This window comes from Lynx rufus, unplaced genomic scaffold (assembly GCF_022079265.1).
Source record: "Lynx rufus isolate CCGP_SWC_20201006 ecotype Redwood Valley unplaced genomic scaffold, mLynRuf1.p SCAF_10, whole genome shotgun sequence".
In the NCBI taxonomy this organism is placed as follows: domain Eukaryota; kingdom Metazoa; phylum Chordata; class Mammalia; order Carnivora; family Felidae; genus Lynx; species Lynx rufus.
Genome location: NW_025814824.1, coordinates 79,754,640 through 79,774,833, shown reverse-complemented (window position 1 = coordinate 79,774,833; position 20,194 = coordinate 79,754,640). Strand labels below are relative to the sequence as shown.

The following is a 20,194-nucleotide window of genomic DNA, read 5'->3' as shown; positions in this document are numbered from 1 at the left end:
GTCAGATGCCCGTTGTCATTTCCAGGAAAAGCAACAATTAGACTATGAAGAGCTGATTCAAGTCTTAAAGAAGGAGCAGGACATCTATACTCACCTGGTAAAATCTCTGCAGAACCCAGACAGGTAAGGTTACTGTTTGCACCTCACACTCCTACGTAGACACACGCATTCCGAATAAATACGGTTGGCGTCTGACGCAGCAAAGCCATCCTGGTTTGGTCAGGAAGCTTAGATGATGCTTGGATGATGGTTGCCTGACTTAAATCGGGTAAACCTATTTTATATCGAGAAGCATCTGACTTTGGGGTTGATTTCTTTCATTCTAATGAACTCAGGATAAAAATAACATGACAATAATTTCTCAGTAATCTATAGTGCCTTCTTAATAGATACAGAAATACTTCCATGTGTGTTACCTCGTAACTATTGTTACCCTATTTCCCATAAGGCCACGAAGACTGAGGGAGGTTGAGTGTCTTTTCCAAAGTTACACAGGTGGTGAGTGACCGAACCCAGGGGCTCATGCAAGGTTCTGGAGCGACTTGTGTCTTTATAGAACTGCTGAAATGATTTGGTGCCCGTGAGGTGTGTGACGAGAGCCCCCCGCGGGCGAGTGCTCTTGCTCTGTGTCCGCGGGCAGGTGGCCCACTCTGTCCGGGGCCTCTGTTCGCCAGTGCAGGATTGGCCTCGGTGATTTGTCACCTCACTAAGTCCTCTCTCTACACAGTGGGGGTAGTACGGGTGAGAGGATACGGTTCATTTCAAAACTATACAGAAGTGAGGGAGGTGGGTTGGGGACACCGAGGGAACGATAGCGGTCATGGCTGCCCGGTGGTCAGGGCTGGGCTGTGAGTAGATGGGCAGGGGCTCATTGTATTAGCTTTCTTCGTTTGTGTCTGTTTAAAAGTCTCCATAATAAAAAGTTAAGGTATTTGTCCCCTTACTGCTCCTTCTAAGACTTTCACTCTGGCTGGAATGGTCTTCCATTCCTTCCTTCACCAGGGCCTGGGCCGTGTGCCCTCCTGCTTCTGCCTTCGCACCGTTTCCACAGCCTGCCTTTGTCTCCCAGAGGTCCTTGAGGATTCATCTGGAGGGCTACCCTCGTGAGGAGGCTGTCCCCAGGATGGTTGTCGTCGTGAGTTTTCTGCCCTCGCAGCTGCCTTTGCCACCCTCTGGGCACGTGTCTGTAACTGGCCTGCCTCCTCGTGGGGACCCTGCGCCCCCTCCGGGTGGGATGCTGTGTCGCTCAGCTCCATTTCCCCCGTGCCTGTCACCGCGGCTGGGGCGGAGTAGCCATGCAGGAAGCCGTGAGTGGACGGGCCCCCCAACCCCCGCCTGGTCTTCTGAGAGATGACATAATTTTCAGATTTGTTGATCTGAAATGAATTTAGAGAAAATGGAAACATGCCGATGAGATTCTGGGAGTAGGCGTCACTCTGTAAAAGTGGGCCTTTTCCAGAAGCCTCAGCAGCTCGGCGTTTTTACAGGGGGCGGGGCCGGTGAAGCTGGGAAACTCGGGGGCAGCGGGCCAAGTCAGGTTACCTGGGCAGCTTCTCTGGGTCCTGGGCCGCGTGGGGTGCTTGGCACTATCTCAGCTTTTACTGCTCCCTTCCAGAAGCGCCTTCCCCTGCCCTGGCGTGACGGCCAACAGTGTCTCCAGATAGTGCCACATATCTCTTGGGAGGTTAATTGTCCCCAGATGGGAATCACTGCTGTAACTCCCGAGAATCAGAAAGTTTGGCTTATAAATACCCTCTTTTCGTTCGGGAGTTGCTCAGATGTATGGAAAGAGGGAAACGCCTGTCGAGTTGTCGCGTGTGTGTTGGGCCCTGTGCTGAGCTCTTTTCCCATGCAGCTCTCGTTTCATCCTCAGAACAGTCCCGAAGGAAAGGTATCAGCCCCATTTCACAGATGAGGAAGGCAGGGCTCCGGCAGTTTGACCGACCTGCCCGAGGTCCGGGGCGGTGGTGCCGTCGGGAGCTTGGCTCCGGCCCCTCGTTTCTGCCTACCCCTCCCTCCACGTTGCAGAAGGAGGAATACGCAGGGCTTTTGTTTCTTTCCAGGCGAAACACCTTTTGTTCCACCAACTCCTCACACCTGGAAAAGGCCCTGGAGTTAGGGGAACATAAATGACAGGCACAGGAGCAACAGCGGTGTACTTTTCACCCTGTCAGGAGACGGAGGAGGGAGTGCAGCCGGTCGCGTTCCTCCGCCCTCATCGCAAGAGCTGCGTGGAAACACGCTCCTTTTTTTTTCTCCTGCTGAAATGTCTCTGCAGCACGGCTGCATCCGAGCGAGTGCTGTGACACCTCCGTGAGGTTTTCCATCAGCCTTACAAATTGATCATTATGATTGTCTTGAAATGGAACTAGGCACACGTTGCTGGTAGGGCCCCTTCCCTTGCAAGGAGGCTGCTTCACAATGAACCATCGTCAAAGCAGCGAGCATAGACGATTAGACATAACGGTTTATTTTCCTTCCGATGTATGTTGATTTATGTGCGCGGTTCAAGGGGTGGAGCTGGAAGAAATCTCTGAAGGAGAGTGGGGCTTGAGTCTCAAGCCCAGACGTTAGGAGCAGTTGCTGCTAATGGTAACCCTTTGGGGGCTCTGGATCCCTTTTGAAAAATCTGATGAAAGCTCATGGGCCCTCTCTTTAGAAAAATCCACATGTTCTTAAGTATTCGCATGCGGTTTCAAGGTGTTGATGGACCCTCTTAAGGAACCAAAGGTCAGATGCTGGACAGAGAGTGATGTATTTCTCAGTATTTAAAAGAGGAGGCTTTCTGATGTGTTAAGGTGTTTTGCTAGTCTCGAAAAATGTTCATATATTTTGTTTTAAGTTTATCTGTTTATTTTGATAGAGAATGTGTGAGTGAACGGGGGAGGGACAGGGGGAGAGAATCCCAAGCAGGCTCCGCACTGGCAGTGTGGCTTGGAAATGTGGTGCCCCAAAATATGTTCATGTACTTTGACCCAGCAGTTGCACTGCTGGGAATGGGTCTTAAGAAACGAACCTGAATGTGAAAAGGCTTTAGGCACAGAGATGTCCAGTGAAACATGGCTTATGTTATTCAGACGTTGGCCGGGGTCTCTGTTCCTCTGAGAGCTGGGGGCACTCAGTTCAGATCCCTGCCAGGTGCCACGTCAGTAGGAATCCAGAGCCCATCTGGTGGGTCTGTACTGCCCCAAGTCAGTGGCTACGAGCCATGGGACTATTTACATCTGAATTAAGAAAAATGCGGCATTCCGTTCCCCAGAATGTTAGCCACATTTCAACTGCTCAGTAGGCACATTTAGCCCGTGGCTACCATATTAGTGCATAGACAGAACACTTCTAACTTCCAGAAGTTCTGTTGGACAGCAGATTCCTGCAGATTCTGGGAGGTGTGCATTTTCATGGCCTCTTGTGAATTCTGGGCTGCTGGTGTCATGCAGGCTCTCTGTGCAGGTCACACTGTGTCACACAGACCCAGATGTGAGACTTGACACGCATTCACTCCACTATGCTTCTGTGAATGGGGCTGACCTATCACAATGGAGTTCTGTTGGTCCCTAAATTGGTCCTTCTCTTCCTCCCATTATCAACTCCCTTCCTTCCTCTTTCTTTCTTTCTTTCTTTCTTTCTTTCTTTCTTTCTTTCTTTCCTTCCTTCCTTCCTTCTTCCTTTCTTTCTTTCTTCTTTTCTTTCCTTCCTTCCTTCCTTCCTTCCTTCCTTCCTTCCTTCCTTCCTTCCCCTCGTTTTTACCCCCAGTACTACCTCTTTCAGGAATGACACATTCGCTCTTCTCACTTGTCCTCTCTTCTGAAGCCTGGGTGCCAGGTGACACGCAGGCCCTGGAGAGCCTCCCCATCCACACCCAAGCCCTTGTGAGGCATTACTCCAAACAGAGAAGTGTTCTGGGCAATTACGTTATTTCTCTTTATTTACACCTGTAGTAAAAACTTGGAAATGACCCAAATGTCCACTAATAGAGGATGAGTTGGAATAAACGGTGGGAAGTTTACCTGATTAATGTTACGTAGTCACTGAAAATGATGCTTACAAATAATTTCCAAAAATGTAGGGAACTATTTAAGTGAGGAATGCACAATTCAGTATCTGACACCAACTACTATTTTCACCTTGTAAGGGTGAACGCTCAAGGAAAAAGATGGGGAGGAAATGCAGTCTGGGGGCGCCTGGCTGCCTGTCAGTAGAACATGCAACTCTTGATCTAGGGGTTGTGAGTTTGAGTCCCATGCTGGGATTAGAGATTACTTACAAATAAATAAAATCTTAAACAAGGAAATGTAGTCTGCCATGTGTTAACTGGTAGTTAATTAATGTTAGTTAATGTAATTTTTGTTTTCTTATACTTTTGTATTTTAAATTTTCTATAAACAAGTAAATCCAACTGTCATAACCAATAAAAAAAAAACCCACTGATGACATAACAATCAAAGGGAGGCTTGCTGGCTTTTGCATTTTTTAAATTAATTAGTTAATTAATTATTTACTTAAAGTTTATTTTTATTTGAGAGAGACATAGAGAGCAAGCGGGGGAGGGGCAGAGAGAGAGGGAGAGAGTCAGAATCCCAACTAGGCTCTGTGCTGACAGGGCTCGAACTCATCAACTGCAAGCTGAAATCAAGAGTCGGACACTCAACCGACTGAGCCACCCAGGCGCCCCGGCTTTTGTCATTTGAAACGCAGATAGGTCTGTGTAAAAATTTCTGGTGTCTTCGGGTGATGTATGGAAGTGTTGAGTCACTATATTTAGTCCACACCTAAAAGCAGTATTACCCAGGGTGTTAACTAACTGGAATTTAAATAAGAACTTAAAAAAAAAAATCCTGGTGTCTTGTTTTACAAAGCATCAACAGCCTGCAGGCCGAGCTGAGCAGCATTTTCGCTCTGCGGACGCAGCTGGAGCAGGACGTGCTCTCCTGTCGGAATTTGCAAAGGACCCTGGAGGAGCAGATCAGTGACATTCGGAGGCGGGAAGGTACGTGCCCTCTTGCATGTGTTTCCCTTTGGTTTTTCCACGTGGAGGGCCTTGGCTGAGCTTGAAGAAAGTCCTAAAACTTAAGTAGGGGATGGGGAAGCCACGGGATTTCCTCTGGGTTCTGTGTTAACGTTGGCTCTCCCAGTCTGCGTCCACCTGGCTTTGGCCTTGGTGCAAAGGCCCAGCGCGTCACGTCCGTGCCTCAGAGGGTGTGCCGGGGGGTGGTACCTCGCTGCCTCTGCCGCGCTCTCATCACTTGGTGCTTCTAGATCCGCGTCACCTCAGGGCCCACCACGTCTGGGCTCTGCCTACCGGGGTACCCACTGCAAAGCCTGCACCACACAGACCCACAGCCTGGAGGTTGCCGTTTTGCGTTGAAACTTTGCGTTTAGCGTTGTCGTGACCACAAAGGGATTCATTAGGGAGGGACACAGGGTGAGGGGGTGAGGAGCCTGTGGTCTTTGCATTGCTCTGCTCATCACAGCAGCACTTGGCCCGCTCCCCCCCACCCCCCCATTGGGATGTGACGTTTGCTGCAGAGGAAGCAGACCCTTACGTAGGTGACCGGAGATTCTCTTTTCTTAGATCTAGCAGCCCATTTTCTGTACTTGGTGTGCTCACTACCACAGAGGGCTCCGGGGCCAGTGAAAGATACATCGGGCACGTGTATTTCCCTGGAGCGCTACCCTTGAGGGTCACATCTCATTTTCCTGTTTTCTTACCTAAACAGAATCACTCCCCCATTTAAACCGAAACCACCATTTGCCTGTGCCGCTCAGAATGCTCCCTAGGTGCAGCACTTCGTGTGCAAATTATAATTCAGAAAAGGCCACAGTGAACGCCTGCAGCCCATGATGAAACCATACATTGAGATATCAGCCTGTAGAGAAAGAGGGAAAATTACTTTTGCTCCAAAGGTGGTGCATTAAACTCCCTATTTGTACTTATTCCCCCTTGTAGCAACCCCCTGCCCCCCTTCTCCCAATTCAAATTGCCTTACGTGGATTGTACTGGGATTGGTCTTGGAAGGATCTATTTCTGATATTCTTTTGCTCTCCATCGCCCCCCCCCCTTTTTTTTTGCAGAAGAACCATTTTCATTTTATAGCGATCAAACATCTTATCTGAGTATTTGCCTTGAAGAGCACAATCGGCTTCAAGTGGAACATTTTTCTCAAGAAGAACTTAAGAAAAAGGTATTGACCTGTTAACTTTCCGTGCTTTGTTGGTTATTTGTTGTGTCTTGGGCTCCTGATCCTGAGGCGTAAGATTGTGAAAGCCCCTTTCCTCTCCTTTCTTCCCTCTCTCTCGGCCGGTCTTGGTTCCTTTGGTGTGTGTTACCTCCCGTGCCCTCCCTCGTGCCTGATACCCTCCTTCTCAGGCTTGAGGCCCGGCCCAGTCTTGATCTCCTCTAGGAAATGCTCTCTATCCCTCCCTCAGGTCATTCTCTTCTCTTCTCAGACCTGACTGCGTTCGTGTCATGCTCATAATGACCTGGAATGATCTGGTTACTCATCTGTGACCCCATCAGGTTGTGAGCGGCTCGAAGTTAGTGATTGCATTTTATTTATTTTTGATTTTCCAGTATCTACCACACACAGTGGGAGTTAATACCTGCTTTTTGAAAGAATAAAGGTCCAGGTTTGCTGAGTAAATCTTTTTTAAAACCAGAAACCAAGTTTCTCAACCTGTTGGTTGTTGGTGTGGTTAGAGTGGTTTAGTGTTTCAAGAGCCTAAGAACCACTGCGAAGAGTAGGAAATGTGAGCTCAGAGGAGACTGATTTATTATAAAATTACCATATATGTATGACAGATTCGGTTTCTGCCTTGGGCTAGCTGACATTCTGGTAGGAACAAGTAATTGCATTGTGGAGGGTGAGGGTCGCTGAGGTAGGCGGGTGTGCAGGGTATAGGTCGCAAAGGCAGCAGAGGAGGAGGGGTTAATTGCTAGGGGGTTGGGGGATCCTCACTTGATCAGAGGAGGCTTTTCGACAAGTGAGGCCTGAAGTGGGTTTTGAAGGACGAATAGGAGCTTGTCTAGGTGGAGGACTTTTTCAGCAGCAAGAGACGGAGTAGGTGCAAGGCACTAAAAGTAAAAAGTCGAAAGGAGAATTTAAAATTTTTCAGGATTTTGGGAGGAGCGGAGCATGGAGCGCCAAGGCCTCTTAGTTTTGGAAGATAAAGAAAACGAGGATCGCTGACAGCACCTGCGGCAGCGTTAAGGCCAGGAACCAGGTCACTCGGTTGGCACTCGGCAGGTGTTTGCGGAGTCAGAGGGTTTTGTTCTTCTCACTCCCGCCTTGCGGGGTGGGTCCAGTTTGTGTTCATGTTTGGCTGTATTGGGCATCTGTGTGTAGTCAGGGTGGGACGTCCCACTTGATCTGAGGGGCTAACGATGACTCCGTTAGGAAGTCTGTGAAATGACCGGCCGGCGGGACTTGAAGCTTGCAGGGAACGGAGGTGGCGTCTGTGAACTGCTTATGTACCTGGTCCAGCAAAGCCCTGTCTGGGGGCTCTGGGGGCTCAGCTCCAGGCCCGCTCTGCCTCTGGGGGGGCAGCTGCCCTTCCCCACGCGGCGAGGCACCTTGGCTATCCTTGTATGTCATTTAGGCCCCCGGACACCCCCAGCGGGCGAACCGTGGGCAACGAACTTCTTTGTTCGGTGGCTCCTCATTGTAAAATAGGGATAGTCGTTCTAGCCTGTCCACCTCCTCAGGACTTTTGTAAGGAATGAATGACTAAAGCTTGCGGGCGTATTTCGGTAGCTGTCGATTGCTTGGTGTTGGAAGACGATTATTATTACTGACATCGCTGGGTAGGTATACAAAGAAGAAGGTCGATGCTATGAAAGAAGACTGACGCAGTCTCAGAAATGTCCGTCTCGGGGCTTTTCCTCCAGAGGACCCCAGGTACGAGGCAGAGATCGTATTAGCCGTCGCTAGTGGGGCACGTAGATGGTGCCAACGTCCTCAGTGCACCGTGACCATGATCACCTTCAATCCCCACTGTAGCCCATTCCACAGATGAGGAAATGGAGGCTTAGCGCAGGATCACTCTGCCTTGAAGCGGTGGCCGTGGGATTAGAACACAGGCATGCTAGTGGTTTTTTACCGTACCCCGCCTAGCCTGAAGTCTGGAACCAGCTGCCTGAGTCTCCATAATTGTGATGCTGGAGAGTCCGCTCAGGAGAAGGTCTGTGTGCAGGGCCGGGGCCCAGGGGCGCTGAGGTCAGCTTGTGGGTCCCCAGCTCTATCTCTGCTCTTGTCTCTCAGGTTAGTGACCTGATACAGCTGGTGAAGGAACTGTATACAGACAACCAGCACCTGAAGAAAACCATTTTTGATCTCTCCTGCGTGGGTTTCCAGGGGGGTGACGGACCTGAGGCAACAGAGCAAACAGAGGTAAGAAGAAACGTTCGTGTTACGTGCCGACTACAAAACCGTAACCACCCCCCGAATGTCCTCAGACGGCACCTGTCCTGAGGAGGCCCCTGTGGAAGCTGCCTTTGCTGGACGTGGTTTTGAGGGCCCTGCTAGGTCCTCCTCACGTCCGGGTTCTGTCTGCATGGACACATTGGGCGTATTTTGATACCATTGACTCCCGAGTCGGGCCCTGGGGTCTGGGCCACGGATGGCACATCTGGATGGGTGGGATGGCCTCAGAGGGATCCGGAGAGTCGCTGCATCACCCAGGTAATTTGGGTGGCGTAGGTGCAGCTTTAATGAATGACTCTGTTAACGTGGAAAAGCACATGTGTAAACACATTTTTCATTTTCTTGGTGTATTAATCTTCTGAATTCTCTGCAACTTGTCACTCACGGCCTCTGGACCGGTGGCTCTGACTGGATGTGTGTCGTCCCTTCGCGCACGTAGCCGGGACTCCTGCACTCTGCCTCGTACAGGGGACGTGGTGGGGAGCACACAGCCTGTGCCAGCACAGCCCTCGAGCCCGGCTTCCCGGCTGTGGGAATTTTCTGCCGGTGGCATCGGAAAGCCCGGAAGGGCCACGAAAGGTTAAATCACGGTGTCTCTGCGAGGACCGCAGAGAGCGTGTGGTTCGCTGGGCTCGTGTACCCGCGGGGCGAGTGAGAGGCCCACTCTGTTAGCCGTCCAGCCCCGTGGAGAGAGCGGGGAAGCCTTATCCGGCCTGGTGACATCCGGGCGTCCGATTCTCCGTTCTCGGCCTGTGCGTACAAAAGGGGGCCTGAAGTCGTGTCGCTGAGAAAGAGCCTGTCCCTCCCTTTAGCCCCTAACTGGCCTCGCTCCCCCAAGGGAAGAGCCCTGCCCCGGGCGTCTGTGAAGCCTTTTTCAGGGGACCGGGGCTGTACTGGCCACGAGGTGCGGGAGGACCTTTTGTCTCTGGGTCCCGGGCCCCTCAGTCTTCCTGCTGACGGTTGTCTTGAATTCGGCCTAGATGGCCAGGTAAAAGGAGGTCTCGTTGCCACATTCCGGGAAAGATCCATCAGCCTTGAAGCTGTCTCCTCCCGCCTTCAAAGGGGGAGCCGCTCAAAGGTATCTACGTTTCGCTCAGGCCATCTGCTGTCTTTGAGGGAGGGAACGTTATTGATCGTAGCCTCCCGGGCTCCAGATGATTTTGGAAACTAAGAATATCTGCAATCCATTTAGGGAGAAACAAGTCTCTTGGTTTGTTTTCTCCAAGGCAGCATTTTTAATAAGCAGCTCATTCTTCACCCACTTCATTTGAGTCGTAAATGGCGAGTTTGTTTGTTCATTTGCCCTTTGAAAAAAATCTGTTAAATGTCCCATTATGTCCTTTGGAGAACAGAGGCTTTTTCCTCTTCCCACTCTGAGATCTTAATAACCAGCCGATTCGGATTTGAGTCATTTGTCAGATTGCACTTCAGCTTGATGTTCCCTGTGAATACATTTGTCCTGTGTAGCAGTGTTCCATCTTCCCCCGGAATGGGATGGGAGGATCCCAAGATCCGAGTGGGAAGGAGGCTGTGCCCACGCTGATCCTGAGCCGAAAGGTTGCGGGGGGTGAGGGTGGGCCGGCAGAGAGGGGCCGCTGCCTCTCCCCAGGCCAGTTCCCCAGGGGCGCGTGGGGTTCTGCTCAGAGGGGGACCGGAGACACCCAGGCTGTGCACAGCCTTGTCCCAGCAGCCGGGCTCGTGGGGCGGGGGCTGGGCACCATTCCCGCTAAATGAGAAAAAGTCGGGCGGGGCGGGGGAGGGAGGCGGTGGGAAGCAAATCGCTTTTGTGTTTTTAAAATTCAGTATTTTTCTCCAGTGTTTAATTAACCCACAGCATTGGGTTAAAATAGAGAAAAGAAATTACCCCGATCCTGTCACTTTAAAGCACGCATAGTTAATTAACATTTTGGAATCCTTCCTTCTCTGTTTGTGTGTATGAACATGTACAGGCCCACAGCGCATATACGGTTTCGTTTCCTGTTTCTTCCCAATTGCTGTATTCCAACATAGCATCTTATTTTACCTAACGAAGGCACTGAAATTTAACTGAGCCCCTGATTATTGTTGGACATGTGGATGGTTTCTAGAGAGTCACTCTTTTCAATTACCTGATGAGGGTCTTTGGACCCAAATCTCTTTCTGGGTTTAGGATTTTTTTCCCCTGAGACTTCATTGGGTATTACGTATCCCAGATACGTAACTTCTAGGTCAAAAGTACAGATGTAGAAAGATACAGGTATAGAAAAGCATACAATTTATTTTCATAGAGGCTCCCCCTGCAACTTTTAATTTGACAAGGGGTCTGAACAGCGAGAGGCCCTTGATACGGTTTGTTGGGTTTGTCCTCAAAATGGATGCCCTGGAACGGGCCCCCTCCAGCTGGCGAAGACCACGCTTACTCCCCCGTGTGGGCCGTTCGCTTTAAAACCAGCCAAACAGGGGCGCCTGGGTGGCGCAGTCGGTTAGGCGTCCGACTTCAGCCAGGTCACGATCTCGAGGTCCGTGAGTTCGAGCCCCGCGTCAGGCTCTGGGCTGATGGCTCGGAGCCTGGAGCCTGTTTCCGATTCTGTGTCTCCCTCTCTCTCTGCCCCTCCCCCGTTCATGCTCTGTCTCTCTCTGTCCCAAAAATAAATAAACGTTGAAAAACAAATTTAAAAAAAAAAAAACCAGCCAAACAAACAAAAGACTGAGGACAGGTGTCCCTTGGTTTTAAGAGTGCCTTAAAATAGTCCCAGATCGGTTTGTCGCTATCTCTTCACGTTTCTTTACTGGTTACTGATTTATGTGCTTGAGAATTGATGCACAGGAGTGACTGGAGCAGCCGGCAGTCAGGGTGCTGCTGAGCCTGCTTTGCGGGCAAACCCCGAGCTGGGTGACGTGTGCCACCGTCCCCTCTAAGGGGCAGGACGTCGGATACGTGCGTCAGTGCGCAGAAGGGCTTAGTCTCTATGAGGACTAACATCCCTGTTTGCTTACGTCACCATTTTTAGAAACGGCTAGAGAACTAAGATCTTTTTTTAATTTTTTTTCTTCCTGGAGGGCAAACACGGATTGAGGGGCATAATTTAATTGAACGCAGCAATTGGAAGGGCCGTCATTCTGAATCAGAAGTAGGCCTTGTGTGACTCTAGAGGACAGACGTGGTACTCCGAAGCGGAAGGTGCTGGTTAAATTCTGCTATTAGTAACAGAATACAATTTCGTTTGTCCGAAGTAGATTTGATTTCATTAAAAGGAGGCGCTTTCTAACCGTCTGACTTCCTAAGTTACTATGAATTTTACAGGATGGATAAAGAGCCCTCGGCACAGTGCCTGGCGTGTAGTAGGCACTTGGTAAAACAGTTAATTTAATTAAAACATTTTTATTAAGTTTATTTCGAGAGACAGAGACAGCACGAGCGGGCGACGGGTAGAGAGAGGGGGAGAGAGAGAATCCAAGCAGGCTCCTTACTGTCCGTGCAGAGCCCGACACGGGGCTCAAACTCACGAAACCGCGAGATCGTGGCCCGAGCCGAAACTGAGAGTCGGATGCTAACCACCTGAGCCCTGCAGGCACCCCAGTTTCGTTTAATTTCTTTAGTAAGTTAGTGGCCGAGTTGGGCCTGCAGCCTTCTCCTGGCTCCAGTTCCGTGTTTTCGTGACACCACGGGCCAGTGCTGCCGAAGTTTACCGTGCATGTGACTTTCCCGGGGAATCTTGTTAAAGATTCTGGTTCTATCAGTCTGGCATGGGGCCCGAGAGTCCACATGTGTCATGAGCTTCTGTTGCTCCAAAGGACACCCTTGGGGCGGCAAGACCAGAGGTAACCCCGAATACTTTTTGGTCTCAGCTCTCATTTTGAAAGACTCTGTTCATTCCTTTGCTTTTTCAGCAGGTACTTTATTGTGCACCCGCATTGTTAGAACTGAACGTAGACGTGGGCCTGCCCCAGCCGCTACGTTGGGCACAGAAGCTGGGGGGCAGGTGCCCCTGGGTGTGGGGAGGACTGCGAAGGATGAGCACGGTGTGCCCAGGGAGTGAGCGGACAGGGGTCCGGCCTTCTCTTTTGAGGTCGAGGGTAATTCTTCCCGGAGGAGGAAGGAGAGCCCGAAAAGCAGGTCAAGAAAGAGTAACCCAGGAGGCTGGGGCAGAACCAGGATGGTGCAGACGTTACGGAGCGATGCTTTAAGGAGGGGTGTCCACTCGGGTCAAGTACTGTCAGAAGACCCGAAAAAAGTGGTGGGAAGTTGTCAACGAGTCATTCACGTGTGGAGCGAGGGACATTTCTCTCTGTCCACAACATTTAATTTCTTGGCCATTGCTGGAAATTGAGTTTACTTTTAATTTTGACCAAGTCGGCAGAGGTAAAGAGAAATGAACGTTGATCTTGCTTTCGCTGTATGGGGTAGTGGTGTGGTTACGGTTCTGGAAATGAAGAATGGCTTCGAGGCTTTTGAAATTTCAACTGGGAATGACGTGGGTTAACAGTACTGTGCTTAGCTTAACTTAAGGGGAGACCCTTCCTTTCTCCACAGGGTCAGGGATGAGCTTCTCTGTGCCTCTTCCCTGAGCCAGTGTGGGTTCCGTCTCCCGTGTTGGACGGTGTCTGGGGACCTTTCACGTGCAGTTTCTAGAGAGTGTCAGCGACAAAAGCCACAGTGCCGGAGGTGGGGATGGACACTCGGAGAAGCTCGGAGAGAGGCAGGGACGCTCAGTGACCAGAGCTGTTCGGGAGCAGAGGGAGACTGTTGTTGTTTTGTTTTTTAAAGATGGGAGAGGGGCGCCTGGGTGGCGCAGTCGGTTAAGCGTCCGACTTCAGCCAGGTCACGATCTCGCGGTCCGTGAGTTCGAGCCCCGCATCGGGCTCTGGGCTGATGGCTCAGAGCCTGGAGCCTGTTTCCGATTCTGTGTCTCCCTCTCTCTCTGCCCCTCGCCCGTTCATGCTCTGTCTCTCTCTGTCCCAAAAATAAATAAACGTTGAAAAAAAAAAATTTAAAGATGGGAGAGACTTTCCCCCAGAATTTTATCCTGAAAACAATTTAAACACCGCCAAGTGAGAAGAACCTGATGGTGAACACCCACACACTCCCCATCTAGACCTTGCTGTTAACATGTCCCACCGCATTCCCTCCATCTGATCTTTTTGATACGTTTTAATTGTAAGTTACAAACACCTGTGCCTTTCCCCTGAAATACTTAAACACGAGTATCTTAACTTCAGTATGTGTTTACAGTTATTTTTCCTTTTAAGGTTACATTTATGTACATTGAAATGTAGAAATCGTAAGTCTGTGTTTGCTCAGATATACAAACGTGTAACCTGTGTACCTGTGTAACCCACACCTCCGCCAGACCCCTCAGCATCCCTTCTCATCAGTTCCCACTGCTCCCCCCCAGCCATTTTTCTACTTTCGACCCCCATGTGTTAGTTTTGCCTGCGCTAGGCCTTCACCGGAACGGAATCATCAAGTAGACTCTTTTGTGTAAAGTGTCTTTCACTCGGCATTCTGTTTTTTGAGGCTCATCCATGTTGTTACATGAACCAACAACATGGTCCTTTTTATTGCTGAGTAGTATTCCATTGCACAGATACATTAAAATTTGTTTCTTTGTTCCGCTGCTGCTGATTTGCATTGTTTTGGTTTGGGGACATTATGATAAAAATTGATCTGAACACTCACGTACAGATCTTGAGGTTTTCACTCTTCTTGATGAATACCTACGAGTAGAATTCCCGGGTCATAGGTTTATTCGTTTTATAGGAAATTGCCAGTACTTTTTCCACAGTAGTCTAACATCTTCTACTCCCACCAACAAGTTTGAGAGCCCTGGTTGATCTTTATCACTTGAGAGTGTTTTAGTAACGAGGGAAGATGTCAGTAGAGGGAGAGAAGCCCCTGGCCCGCGTGGAGAAACTTGACGCCTTTGGTGAATATATTCGTACGCGTCTGGCCTGTTTAATGTTTCGTAGTTTAGGGAGCTCTCGTTTGTGAGATCATCGGTTCCATTTGATCCTGACTGCAGATTTGGCTATGATTAGGTTGAATGTGTTCTGGTCTTGAAAAGGTTTCTAGAAAATGACTTAATGAAGGCAAATTGCTTTGCTTTGTTTGCTTTCTTCCCAAATAAGGGTTTCCTATAAAAGGAAGATCAGAAAAACGTAAGTTGGTCTGGGAAAATTAGGGACTGGATGTAGGAATTGCTAAGTAAAACTATAGAGACAGAACCTTAGAAATCTCATGCACAACACGCCCGGCAAGTGACTCAGCAAGCGACACTTGAGTGCAGAACTTACAATTTCATCGGTGAGGAGAGGTTTAGTATAATTTTTGCAACAGCCCTGACTGATTAGCTTCCTGGGTGTGGCCACCTCTCCTCTCCCATTTTGATTTTGTTAATCCAGGTGTCCCAGGACTGGAATTTTCGCTCTTCCAGAGAGCTGAGATCTGGCCGTCTCAGGAACATCGTACTGCCTGTTCTGGAGAATGCACAGTGCAGAAGCTTTGGGCCTTCCGCCTCTTTAAAGCCTTAGGGATTTATGCAGTCTTTATAAAAGACTGCTCTTCGTCTCCAAAGCGCAAAGTTACCGTCAGGCAAGGTCGATACTCTACTCATTAGCGACGAGGACTTTCTTGTCAACAGAATGACGGCATTGTTGGGACTGTCCATCGCAGCTCTGTGACAGTCCAGAAGGAGGTTTATGTGCTGGGCTAAATAGGAGACGTGATGCAGAAATCGGGCAGAGCATAAATTTCATTTACTGCTTTCTTGCTATTTGATACTTTCAATTCCGTCAATAGCTTTTTCCTGAACTCTTGTTACTTTTATATAATCTGAAAATGAATTTAGCAACGGCAGGAGTGGCAACAGCACAGCAGACAGCATGCTCGATCTACAGCAGCTCGGGGAGGGCCTGCCAGGGCAGGGGAATGGCTTTCGTCATTTCTCGGGGCCTTTGTCCTGACATTATGCCCGATCCTGGGCAGCTGCGTGTGATTGGCTAGAACCAGCATCTCTAACTTTGGTTAATTTTTATTTCATCGGCTTTGGCATTCGTTTCTGCCTCCTTTTTGGTTTGTTTTTTGTTTTGCATTAAAAAAAAAAAAAAGACATCGCTGACTTATTCATACATATTCATGCTGCGCACTTTTTTGGGTTGCGTTTTCACACCATTCCATGCTCCATGTAGCTTCTGGCTAGCAAGGAGGACGAGGACACGACCAGACTTGGAGAGGATGACGAGAATAACTTCCTGAGCGACCAGCTCTTGGAGCAGAGCAACAAGGTAGGAACGTGGCGGTCCACCCCGATTCCGTCCTCCCCTCGCTGTGCCCAAACCAGTCCTCCAGTTTGGGATGAATCCGTTGGCTTTTCTGTTCCTCGTACCTGTGTCGAGTGTTTGCCGTGTGCCAGTGGAGAGCAAAGACGCTGAGTCTCTCTCTTCTCAGACCACACACGGGGCGGAGGGCCCGTCAGGGGACAGGAGGACATACGTAGGGCTGCCAGTAAAAACAGGGTTGTTGTAAGAGAATAACAGGCTTTGGATGTTGGACCTGGTCAGATCCTTAGAGATCTAACCCCGCCCATTTGTTTCATGCGTTGGAAATTGAGGCCTGTGAGGGGAGGGGGTTTCTCCAGGACACAGCGTCAAGTCAGTGGCAGAGCCGAGGTGAGGGCCCTGTCCCTGGACTTCTGCGAAGTCCCAGATCATGACCGGAGTGTGAGGACTCCCTTCTCGGGGGCCCCCTCCGGTCCCCTGATATGGAACACAGCTTCGTGTCATCTGGGCACTGTTGAGAATTTGACTCCTTCCCTGTAGAACGTTCCTCCAGTCACATCCATACTGGGCATTTGGAACAAACATTCTCCCAACTTGAAAGAACCCGAGAGACTAGGGCACAGTGGGAGATAGGAGGCTGGAGGCTTGGCATTTGTGACCTTCAGAGTGTTCGAGTTCTCGTGGTCGTGAATGGGAGACTATTAAGAGGTGGATGGTTTGGGTGAGCAGAGCAGCTCCGAGTGGGCGCTGATTTTAAATCTTGCCGTGTATCTTCATGACCTCCGTTGACCCTTGCTTAACCCCCAAGCCCGAGTTTTTCTCAGGGGAGTTAATACATCCTTGCTGGAGTTTTTGTGATATTTAAATAGAAAGGTGTGTACCAAGTGCTCGGTAAATGCTATCACTCTTTTTATCAGCATCTCCGAGACCTTTCCTTCTTTGGAAGTTGCTTATTTAGATGGATGTAATAACTAGGTTGGTGGCAAACAAGACCCTATAAATAACGGCTCGTTTGTGTGGGTCTTGTCTTCCATTTAAAAATCTTAATCATTTCACAAGTGTGAGAGAGGGGTGTGATGGCTAGTGTGTATATCACCAGTAATGAAGTCAAGGGGAGCTATTTATAGACGGGTAGAAGAGATTTACAGCTTTGGAAAGGGGGAGAAAGAATGCTAATTGCAGCACCTCCAGACATGCCCAGCACAAGCTTTAACTAGATGCGTCCTCGGTGCCACTCCTTCGGGGCCCTCGGTGACCCAAGAAGGTGGATCCGTAAATAACATCTCCCTGGGAGTTTAGGAGCTCTCTTCTTTTCCTAATGAGACAAATCAAAGTCATGTTAATTAGGATGTATCTGTAAAGAGTGAGGCACCTTTCTGATAGGTAACGGGGAGGATACACTGCAAGAAGTAGATGATGGATGTCCACAAGGTCGTTGATGGCATGGGCTCCCTACCCTTCCTAGGAAGAACTTGCTAGGAGCTGGCCAGGGGGCGGGGGGACACATGCCTGGGGGGCAGGACGCGGCCCTTCCTCTCATTTTTTTTCTCGTGGTCACCCGGGGAAGTGGCAGTGTTCTCCCCATTTTGTGGATGAGGGAACCGAGGGGAGGAGAAGTGACGTAGACCTGTCCGTGCTCTTGTGGGAGCCCCTCCGCCGCAAGGCACGTGTGTGGACCTTCGAGCCTGAGCCCGCTCTGTGCCCTCTCCTGCTTTCCTTCTCCCTCCACTGCTGATGCGCTCTCTGCCTCCGTCCTCTCTCTCTCCTGCACGCACCCCCTCACTTTCTTCCCAGGTCCGTATTTTGACCAGATACTCTGATTTGCAGGTTGTGGAGGATTATTCCAAAGGAGGTTGCAAAAATGGATATTTGAGGCACACGGATTCCAATATTCTAGCTTCCGACGGCGCCCACAAGCCTGGCTGCCCCGGAGACCGGAGTCTAGAAGAAGGCGAACTCATGAACTTGCTTGCCCCGTTTTTCAGTGAGAAGGCCACGTTGTTACTGGAATCCAGGTAGACATGGGGCCCCGGTAGTGGTTTCTTTCTCGGGTGTGAGGGGAGAACAAACTCATTTTGCTAAATGGATTTAGATGGTGGTGCTGTGTAATTTAGCCGAGAGAGCCACCGAAATGTCTTGGAAGGAATCGTGCCAGTCAGGCAATTAAGTAATTAGGCTGCACGCTAGTGGCTGGGAGGGGACTTCAGCAAAGCCTCGTGCAAGCCCAGTATAGAGAGCGAAAGCGAGCTTTCCTCTGGAATCGGTCCTGGGAGCCCCGGGAAGGGCTGTGTCTGGCTGTCAGCAAGAGGAATCAGGCCTACGGAGTCTCTTCCGGTTTCTGCAGCAGCTTAAAAACTGCCATTGTAGTCGTGACTCGCGGTTTTATGTGGAGCTCGAACTGAAATTCTCGTCTCATCATATCGGCCGGGGGTCATCCTGTGTGAGGAAATACCTCGGGGTGTTTGCCTTAAAACGAAAAAGGAGAAACGTTCCGCACGTTCGTGTTTTTAAAATTAACCTTTGGGAGCAGATTGTCCCCCTCCCCGCTTCGCATTCTTCCGAGTCCGTCGTGACAGCTGCTTGGGCTTTGGGGCCAGAAGGAGCCGCGCTTTCCTCTCTCAGGGCCCCCGGCCTCTCCGGCCACTTCCTCGGGAGCCGCGAGGAGGAAGAAAACACCGTTTAAGGAAAATGGCAGGCGGGTGGTGTGTGTTCAGTGAAAGTGTTGCGCTCTCCTCCAGTGTAGACAGAGAAACGGAGCCGCTAACTCCTGCCCGTGACTCTTGGCAAGAGCCAGGAACCCCACTGTCTCTCCCGTGGGTGGACTGAGCCTCATCGGCGTTTCTGTAGCTAAAATAGGACTGGAGCATTCTGTCATTGTAAGCTCAGGCAGGCTGCCCCTTCCCCAGTCCCTGGCATCCGCCCAGCATTTTCCTAGCGCGCATCCTCTTGGGGGCACATGTCTAGTGCCTCTCCTGGTTGATTGTCACAGGGAGTTAGGTGCCCGTGGTTGACGCTTGAGAGTTGGAGGATTTTCTCCACGTCAGGGTCCCACACGTTACATCAGAGCTTGAAGATGCAGCTCTCCTCTGGGGAGCGCCTAGGGATGTGCCTGGGTGATGTGAGCGGGGGGATGGAGGGGGAAGAACAACGGGCCGTGGTGGGCATGTGGGACGCGGGGGGGTGGGCTCCCTGCTGGTGGGCGGGAGCTTCTTAGGCCCAACTGACGGTTGCGGTGTGAGCACAGGGGCTCGCAGCCTTCCGGTCTTTCAGCGGAAGCCCCCAAATTATATTCTAAGTCTCTTGATTTTTGAAAACGCAAACCTAGTAACGTTTTTTCCAGAAAGCATTTTCTGGGCCAACGCCCTGCCTGCCAGGGGGCAAGCTTGTGACAATCCGTGCTTCTGTTACCTGTGCCCTGCAGGTGACTGTTCTGTAGGCTTTCGGGCCGCGCTGGCCACTTGTAGTGTCAGAAAAGGCTTTCTTACACCAGCCTGAATCTTCCGGACCGCTGTCCTTCATGGTGCACTGCTGAGGCCCGTGACAGTGGACTCGTGGCTCCGAGGGCCCTCCTGCAGGCCCGACCGTGGTCGGCACCCCCGTCCGGCACACACACTGGGCATCACGTGCCCGGTCGTGTTTCACCCTCACGCTGGCTTTGCATGCCGCTGGCGTGGCGGTAAACATGGGAGCCGACCTCTGGGGACCTGACTTTCCCTTAGCAAGTAAGTGCTAGGAGCTGTTGGCGAATTTTCTGGGATAACCAGAATTTTGATCGGTCAGGGAAACACCAGCCTTCCGCTTAGGAGTTCCCTTTGGGTCCAGGCTGCCACCGTCTGTTGCCTGGACTCCGGCAGCATGACCTCCTCTACTGTCCGTTTGCCACAGAGAGGCTGCAATTATTATTTTTTTTTTTTTGCCAAAGTGACCTTTTTACTTGTATCTAATTTAATTTAATTTAATTTGAGAAAGAGACCACAAGCAAGCAGGGGAGGGGCAGAGAGGGAGGGAGAGAGAGAGAATCCCAAGCAGACTCCACGCTGTCAGTGCAGAGCCTGATACAGGGCTCAAACTCCCCAAGCGTGAGATCATGCATGACCTAAGCTGAAGTCAAGACGTGGACGCTTAACCGACTGAGCCATCCAGGCGCCCCGTGCCACAGTGATCATTCCATTCCATGCTTGAGACCCTCCAGCGGGTTTCCGTTGCCCTTACAGTAAGATCAGAGCTTCCTGACCTGGCTCCCGCCTACTTGTCTGTCCTTATCACCTCCCCGTCTTGCTCACCGAGCTCCGGCCACGTAGACCTCCTCTCTGCTCCTCAGGCATCCTGGCTGGTTCTCACCTCAAGGCCTTTGCAGTGGCCGTTCCCTCTAGCTGGAGGGCCTTTTTCCTAGGTGTATGTGTGACTGGTGGGGTCTCGGCCAGACATCAGCTCTGTTGCTGACCACGAACGGGAAACCTTGCTTCTACACACGGTCTCAGGACCTTCTGCCTCCTTTGCTTCCCTCCCTCAGTTCA

At 50.6% G+C, this 20,194-nt stretch overlaps 1 protein-coding gene across 7 annotated transcripts in view; it reads left to right on the top strand.

The window, feature by feature from the left end:
* CDK5RAP2 (CDK5 regulatory subunit associated protein 2) overlaps positions 1-20,194 on the top strand; it is a 173,673-nt gene that overhangs the window by 88,371 nt on the left and 65,108 nt on the right. For all 7 annotated transcript variants that reach the window (XM_047068608.1, XM_047068639.1, XM_047068648.1 and 4 more), the window contains 6 exons: positions 26-123; positions 4,857-4,987; positions 6,073-6,182; positions 8,259-8,387; positions 15,588-15,683; positions 17,505-17,692. In XM_047068608.1, the coding sequence (XP_046924564.1) occupies positions 26-123; positions 4,857-4,987; positions 6,073-6,182; positions 8,259-8,387; positions 15,588-15,683; positions 17,505-17,692 (752 nt within the window). The remainder of the gene's footprint in view (positions 1-25; positions 124-4,856; positions 4,988-6,072; positions 6,183-8,258; positions 8,388-15,587; positions 15,684-17,504; positions 17,693-20,194) is intronic.